We start from the raw sequence: 8646 nt of genomic DNA, 5'->3' as shown, positions 1-8646 counted from the left end.
TATCCCAATACTTTTGGTCCCCTAAAATGGGGGGACTATGGTACAAAAAGTGCTGTAGTTTCTAAACGGGTTTAGCCGATATGGATGAAAATACCCTCAAATTAAAGCTGACAGTCAGCACTGTAGTTCCAATCAAATCAAATGTTATGTCACATGCGCTGAATACAACAGGTGTAGACCTTACAGTGAAATGCTTACTTACAAGCCCTTAACCAACAATGCAGTTTTAAGAAAAAAATATGTTAAATAAATAAATAAAGAGCAGCAGTAAAATACAGGGGGAACCGGTGCAGAGTCGAGGTTAGTCGAGATAATTGGGGTAATATGTAAATGCAAATAGAGGTAATTTGCAATGCAAATAGTCTGAGTAGCCGTTTGATTAGATGTTCAGGAGTCTTATGGCTTGGTGGTAGAAGCTGTTCAGAAGCCTCTTGGACCCAGACTTGGCACTCCGGTACAGCTTGCAGTGCTGTAGCAGAGAGAACATCTATGACTGGGGTGGCTGGAGTCTTTGACCATTTTCATGGCCTTCCTCTGACACCGCCTGGTATAGAGGTCTTGGATGGCAGGAACCTTGGCCCCAGTTATGTACTGGGTTGTCCGCACTACCCTCTGTAGTGCCTTGCGGTCGGAGGCCGGGCAGTTGCCATACCAGGCAGTGATGCAAACAGTCAGGATGCACTCGATGGTGCTGCTGTAGAACCTTTTGAGGATCTGAGGACCCATGCCAAATCTTTTCAGTCTCCTGAGGGGGAACAGGTTTTTGTTGTGCCCTCATCATGACTGTCTTGGTGTGTTTGGACCATGTTAGTTTGTTGGTGATGTGGACACCAAGGAACTTGAAGCTCTCAACCTGCTCCACTACAGCCCCATTGATGAGAATGGGGGCGTGCTCGGTCCTCCTTTTCCTGTAGTCCACAATCATCATTGTATCATTTCAAATCCAAAGTGCTGGAGTACAGAGCCAAAACCACAAACAATGTGTCACTGTCCCAATACTTTTGGAGCTCACTACATGTGACTCCCATGTACACACCCTCAAATAGGATCTGCACCAGCATGTGTCTTAGATGTATACAGCATTTGAATTCCAACACACCATGGCTCCGTTTCTGGGGAATTTGTCAGTTTGGCGGCTACAATCAATTCCTATCGATTCTTTGCCAGGAGATATTGATGTATGTGCTGTTGGTTAATGGGAAATGGAATCAGCAGGCATAGAGGCATTTATCCTCAATGGTAACACTTCACCTCATCACCTCTTTGTAATGCCTGCCTTTGGTAGGCCGTCATTGTAAATAAGAATTTGTTCTTAACTGACTTGCCTAGTTAAATAAAGGTTAATTAAATAAAAAAATACAAGAAATAAAAAAACAATGACATAAGATGCTCTAAGAAGTCAGTTGACAGCTGATGTCAGCTCATTGCAACTAACTTGACTCAGTTGTGACACAAACCGTTATTTTGCTAAGCTAGTTGGCTAAACTTACAGATGGTCAATTAGCTGACATCTGCCATAGTGTTAAAGATGCAGTCAGGCATTTTAAGCACAACAATTTCCCAACATATTGTACAAATGTAACATATTGTGAATTTGCAGGACGTAACATATCATACATAACTGGATGACGTAGTACACAAAAAAACGGAGACCCGTTTTGGCTCGTGAGCACCCCTTTAAAAACTACTGTCTGAAATTACACAAACGTTCTGGAGAATCACTTTAAGTCATCTGTCATAAGAGTTAATGACTGCATATAATGCATATTATGTCACTGCTATGACAGTGCTACACAAGCCTTACTACAGAGGATTCTGTACTCACCTCTTCAACAAACACACTATTGTGGTACAGCATATTTACTGTATATGGAATTCTCTAGACCAGAGCCGTATATCAACAGAAATGGCATTGGCCTAGACCTTTCTGTGTTGAAAGGAAATCTCTGAGACGTCTCATTGGATGAATTACTGTATCACAGTGTCATAGAAGGACACAGAAGGAGGGTCAGTGCATCACTGAAAATGAGGTGAGTATGTGTCCTTGGTGGGACAGGGTAAGGATAAAGAGATAGAGGGAGAAAGAGAGAGGGGGTGGTAGAGGCAGGGGATGATCCAGAGGCGTTATGTAACCAGATCCACAGGGAACCATGCAGAGGAGTGTGACCTGCATCCGGAGTGAGGCTATGAGCTGGTGCTCACACTCAGACACACAGACACACACACCCAACAAATGTAATAATACAACAAAGTAGTATTCTATTTTTTACTGTTATATTTTACTACAACATTTAGTGGTATTGCTTCATAGCCCAATTTCTTGGAATTTACTTATGGTATTTCCCCAAATTTCTTAGTGTAAATAAAATAACATTTATAGCATTCATAATTAACCATGAACTGAATGCACTTGAGCTACTGTACAGCCAGAATAGTGTCTTAATTCAAATGAAACTCACAACCTGCTCCTCATCATTTGAAGGCTGATTCATGATCTTAGATGTTTTTGGTAAGGTGGAGGGTAGAGAACAACACCTCCTAGCTCCCACCAGCCTGTGACCAGTCCTGGAACATGACAAGTGGGTGCTAGATGTCAGGGCTGGATGTTAAATAGACAGGATAGAGGTATATTTCTGGACAGGCCAGTCTGCACTATGTCATTATGCCAGCAAAATTGCTCCCAAATCAAGTCGGTCACAGGCGTCGTCGCCACCTTACGTAACACCAGCCATGGGCAGGGAGAGAGGGGATTTGGTGAGTAGATATAACCCCAAACAAGTGCGCACGTCCATTAGACATATTGCATATTTGTCACGGAGCTTGAGAGATAATGATGAAATAGCATCAACACTACAGCTGTAGAAGAGAAGGAATGAAATGAAAATGTTATAAGTTGAGGTTCAATAAAATGTAAATTAATTAGACCTTGTTGTCAATGTTGAAAAAATAACAATATTTCACATACTTAAGAGTTTTGGTACTCAAATGATTATACTAAAACTGGTCAAGGCATTTATAAGACACATTACTAAAAAAATCAAGTTGTGTTTTCAGTAGCTATAATAATCAGTGCAAAAGAGAATTTTGCACTGTTAGTTTATTCCGGGTACTACTTAAGCAATAATGCCCGAGGGGATGTGGTATATGGCCAATATACCACGGCTAAGGGCTGTTCTTATGCACGACACAACACGGAGTGCCTGGATACAGTCCTTAGCTGTGGGATATTGGCAATATACCACAAACACCTGAGGTCCCTTATTCAGTGGTGTAAAGTACTTCAGGTAAAAAAATAATACTTTTGAAGCACTACTCAAGTCGTTTTTTGGGGTATCTGTACTTTACTATTTATACATTCCTAAGGAAAATTATGTACTTTTTACTCCATACATTTTCCCTGAAATCCAAAAGAACTCGTTATATTTTGAATGCTTAGCAGGACAGAAAATGGTCCTATTCGCACACGTATCAAGAGAACATCCCTGGTCATCCCTACTGCCTCTGATCTGGTGGACTCTAGGCACAAGTCCTTGTTCTTCCCTCATTTCAACAGCAGAGAGATGCAGCCAAGTTTATTTCACATTTTTATTGTTCATGTTACATGATATTGAAACAGCTTCACTGATACAAAAATCCCCTTTGTTCAGGCAAATATACAATTGAATGTTAGTTGATCCACAGGAAGCAGACACTGAACGGCAGGACACTGATGCTGACGCAGTGCATCTTTCGGGCCAGGTTACAGATAAGGCATATGCTTTTGGGGTAACACATTACTTAAACCCTCCGGCATGAATCCTATTTTGTGTTGTCAAATGCATGACATGTAGTTTGCATGCCAGAGTGTTTGGTCATTTAACGTATATTAAAGTCAACTGTCATGACTACAGCATGTTATGCTACGACAGCCTAAAGTTGTACCTGAGTGATATTGAGGGCATAGCGCTGAAAGAGCCCCTCCCCGACCCACTTCTTGAGTGTCTGAGACCAACATTTGTGCTCTCCGCTCTAGTCCTTCATTGGGGGAAAAAAACATGCCCCTTTTGAATGTTAAAAAACAAATGACAAAATCACCAAGGTCTTACATCTGGTGCCGTACCCGACCCTAAGGTTTGCTCCCTAGATGAACTGAAGTTTGCAATTATTAAGGCAAAGGTTGGTTTCTGCATTCTCACACAATAGTAAGGTTTTTGTCAATACACTTCATGAAATGTATCTTCACATACAGTAACTGAGGCTAAGGAGGAATTTCAGCAAAGACCTAGCAGCCCCTATCGTTGTGGGCCGCATCTCAAATGTGACTGTAGGGTGGTTCTTACTAAAAGCATGTGATCTGAACGTCATTGATCTCTTGATAGCGCAACCCACCCGCTTGGCATGAATCAAATAGTTCAGCTCAACATAGACAATATCTACCCAAGTCTCGCAAGACATCAACACTGACATTCTACTTGGACCCTGCAGCCCCTGTAGGACTGAGGCATCAGACAACATTACCGACAAAACCATTCATTAATTCAAGGTCTAGGTCCTCCAGATATGTAACTATAAAGAAATGACAAGGGGTAGAGATTTTCTACAAATGTACAAGCTTCCATAAAAAAAAAAGAAATATCATCATAGAGCAAAATCGAAAACATTGAATACTAAAATAACATTGTAGAAGACTTCTGGTAAAATCCTTTACAACCCCCCACACACATAATTCAGTGAGTACCATATAATAAGATTATTTACAAAGCATATACAAGTTGTCAGAAAAGACCATGTTTGTAATCCAAAACACGCACACACTATACCATTCCATTTGAAATATCAATTTGTTTCATGCATATGTAGATCCATAAAGGATCTGTAAATGTTGTCCATTCTGGCTGGATCCATTCAGAACACGTATCTGCTTTAACACCTAAGAAAACAGGTACTCTATGCTTCGAATGCAGACTGCTAATGTAGCCACCTACTGACAAATGTTTTTTCAGCACGGCACAATATTTAGAAATTCATTTATCGGTGTTAATTAATAAATTAGGGCATTTTAAGAAATTATGGTCCGTTGAAATTATGTAAATTACAGTAACACGAGTCACAATTACAGTAATAAACACATACTGTTTATGTTAACTCTACTATCAGCAGCAATCTGGCATAAACAAATCACTGGTAAAAAAAACATCACCAAATGACAAGCCTGCTAAGTAACAGTGGATGCATTTCATTTCTCTTTTTTCTTTCCACATTTGACATTATGACACATATTGAACTTAAAGGGGCAATCAGCATTTGAAGCAATAACAAAGTGTTGTCCCCGTCTGTTCCAGAAAAAGCTGAAGGTTGAGATATACGGATGCAAGGACTGACCATCCATGATATCAAAATTATGGTTTTAACCATGTTTTGAGGCTATATATTGTTTACATTTATGTTGTTTACAAACATTGGAGTAAACCAATCATATATTTTGGGTTCTGATGGAGTATGACGGTTAAACTAAGCTCTTGAGGCATTCACAATTGATATTTTTCAAGAATCAATGGGTACAAATCATTAATTTATAAGTCCAAAAATGTAGCAACTGCAGATTTCCCCTTTAAGGTGTGAACTGTAAACACAGATAAAATAACTTATCTTGTATCTCAGAAACAGCACAGTCTGGAGGTTCAATCCAATGCTTATTTTACCCACAATATTTTTTCCCACAATTGAATTTTGTTACAAGATATCGTTTTACACACTGGGACAGAAGAAAAACATTCTCATGGGTTATAAGATCGCTGTGCCAACACAAATAGCTAAATAACCTGTATGGTATACTGCCAGTAGACCTTCTTTAACTCTCATAGAGTTCTGTTGTTGTTCCTCTTCACTGAAACTAGCGTTCACTAGTTGTATTTCATAGCACAGTTCACTTCACATGAAGTTTAGTAAGAGATGGAGTTACAAGTTGAAAATGATCTCAAGCCATCAACATGAGCTCATCTCCTGGTATTGTTCGCTGCAATTGACCCAAGGGCTCTGTAGTGTGACACATTGGACAAGAGTGAACAAGAAGGCAAAGAAAGAAACACGTAAACTGTCATTGAGTAGATCAGTCAACGTTTGGCCAAGTACCGGTACATTCAAAACTCGGCAACATTCAAATCTCTGCGACAATAACACTGAATGAATGGAGTCTCGTTTGAAGCTCAGTCTACTAGGCGGTTTCAAAATGGCTGACAGTGTGTGTTGATCATCACATTAAGTGTTGATCATCACGTTAAGTGTTGATTGGGAGAATGGACATGGCTGAAAATGTTGAATTGGTGTATGTGTCTGTCAGTGTGTACGATTGCTAACGTCTGATCTGATGATTGCTGTCAAGGGATGTTTTGAGAGCAACACACTAGCCACTGAGAAATATGTGTGTGCACAAACTTTGGTGATGTGATTGATTGAGTGTATAAAATAAAAAACTACTTTACAAAACCTAGTTTACAAATATCACTCAGAACAACTTTTTCCAGGCTCTAGCTCGGAGAAAAATAGGACAGCTGTCCTATGTACGGTTACATTGACTTTTCTTTTCCCTAGGTGTACAAAAATACATTTTGACAGTAAGCAAAATAGCTCCAATTAGTGTAGATGGCGTGCTGTATGTGTGTGTGTTTCTTGTGTGTGTCTGGATGTGTTAAAAATACATTAAAACTTGAAACATATGCTAAAAGTGCTCTTTGTTTTTGAACCCTTGTCCCACATCTCTCTCTAATCTTCAAGTGTGCAGAGCCCATTGCCCTGAAGCCACACCTGCAATAAAAACCAGCTCCAATTGTGGCAGCTCTCAGATCAGTTCTCGTTCTCTTTGGGTTCTCTAGACCGTTTAATGGTTGAGGTCCCTGCTTGTATTTTTCCTTTGCTCAGGTAATATCACAGAGTAGAGATGATGGGTAATCTAGACAACTACGGCAGGGCGCGCAGCAACAGCCACAGTGTCTGACGTCTTTTCTCCCATTTCTGACCGTCCTCCTTGATTACTTTGTGTCCTTTCGGCGAGCCCCTGTTGTGGAGGATTCTACAGAACTAAACCATCCAACAACAAGAAAGAAAGAAAAAGAATAACGAACTTAAAAGAGTCTGTTTCAGTCATAGAACGTAGTCCCATCCAGTAATACTTTGTGGAAAGGGGTGGGGGTTGAGAAAAGCGAACCGCCCCTTTACAGTACACTGACGTGATGTGTGGGGGCACCCCCCGGGCCTGGTGACCTTAACCCCAAGGCACAGTCAGGGGAGGGGGTTTGAGGTGAGAGGGGGTGGAGGTAAGGGGGTCCTCTTAGTGACCACCGCTGGAGCCGGGAGGGTTGTGGATCCAGTCCATCACGATGAGCGACAGGCTGCTAAACATGAAGATGATGCCCACCACCAGGAAAATGGCCGCCTAAAAGAAATCAGGAAAAAAAATAACAACACTGTGAGAGGAGGTTGTGTGAAGTGTTCATATCTGTACATTCAGTGCAATATGTTTTTGCCAAGAATCTCAGTGGGCCTCTGGGAAACCTTGTTTTGGGGGACTGCTGTAACTCTGTAAATCAGGGTGTTGTCTAAGTGCTCTGTTCTAATAACAGCTATGGTGTGTCTGTATGGGCATGTTGATGGGTGCTAATTTTGTGTGTGTCATATGTTGCGTGCGTCAGAGTGGCTGTTCTGTGTCTGAGTCACCGTATGTGATTTTGAGTTGAGTGTTTGTGTGTGTGTGTGTCCGTGCACCATCGTTTCCCGCACACATACCGAGATCTTCTGCACGGAGTGCATCGGCACGGACTTGACCAGGCGTAGATAGAAGGCAGCAGGGAGGATGAAGATGAGCATGGTGGCTGCAGAAGAGCCTGTCAGAGGGGAAACAGGAAGAAGAACACCATCAGTCATCTAGCGTTTTCTGTCTAAACAAATGTCCTCACTTAGACAGCACTAGCCTCAGGGTGTGCAGGCATTTGAGCCAGCCCAGCACTAACACACCTCACTCAATGAAATACCTCCATACATACCTCAAGACAACAATCAGTGTTATAGTGCTTGGTGGGAACAAAAGCCTGCACACCCCGTAGCTCTCCAGGAATGGGTTTGGGGACCACTGCTGTGGTTGAGGAGGACTCACCGATGAAGCCGAAGATGTCTCTGATGGTGGGGACGAAGATGACCAGCAGGTTGTTGAACAGGAGGATGAAGGCGGCGATGAGCATGTGACGCACCCAGCTGAACTCCCGTTGGCTGAACAGCATCGTATTGATGGAGGAACGGATCTGCAACACAAACCTCTTTATAATGTCTGATCAACCGCGACATACTGACGATCAGTTGACCCTTAGGATACCACTTGTAAAGTGTTTTTTTAATGTATTGATTTATACAGCACTTTGTCTTTATTTCTCTTACACACACACACACACACACACACACACACACACACACACACACACACACACACACACACACACACACACACACACACACACACACACAAATTCAAGGGCGAGTAGGTAACTATATCATCAGTCATGTCTGCAAACTAGTCTAAGCCCACAGGCCAATTCCCACAGTTGGCTGCTGACTGAAGTGTGTCAACTGCAGCATGTGAGAGTCTAAGTAGGCAGCCAGGCAGAGAGGCAGGGAAGG

General features: G+C 41.8%; 1 protein-coding gene across 3 annotated transcripts in view; it reads right to left on the bottom strand.

Moving 5' to 3' along the window:
- Positions 1-3571: 3571 nt before the first annotated feature.
- LOC135515755 (sodium-coupled neutral amino acid transporter 4-like) overlaps positions 3572-8646 on the bottom strand; it is a 32683-nt gene continuing 27608 nt past the window's right edge. For all 3 annotated transcript variants that reach the window (XM_064939464.1, XM_064939463.1, XM_064939465.1), the window contains exons 14-16: positions 8129-8273; positions 7762-7859; positions 3572-7411 (exon numbers count right to left, since the gene is read on the bottom strand). In XM_064939464.1, the coding sequence (XP_064795536.1) occupies positions 7307-7411; positions 7762-7859; positions 8129-8273 (348 nt within the window). In that variant the 3' untranslated portion in view covers positions 3572-7306. The remainder of the gene's footprint in view (positions 7412-7761; positions 7860-8128; positions 8274-8646) is intronic.

The sequence above is a fragment of the Oncorhynchus masou genome, chromosome 27, assembly GCF_036934945.1.
Source record: "Oncorhynchus masou masou isolate Uvic2021 chromosome 27, UVic_Omas_1.1, whole genome shotgun sequence".
Taxonomy (NCBI): Eukaryota; Metazoa; Chordata; class Actinopteri; order Salmoniformes; family Salmonidae; genus Oncorhynchus; species Oncorhynchus masou.
This window is presented reverse-complemented; position numbering and strand designations above follow the sequence as displayed.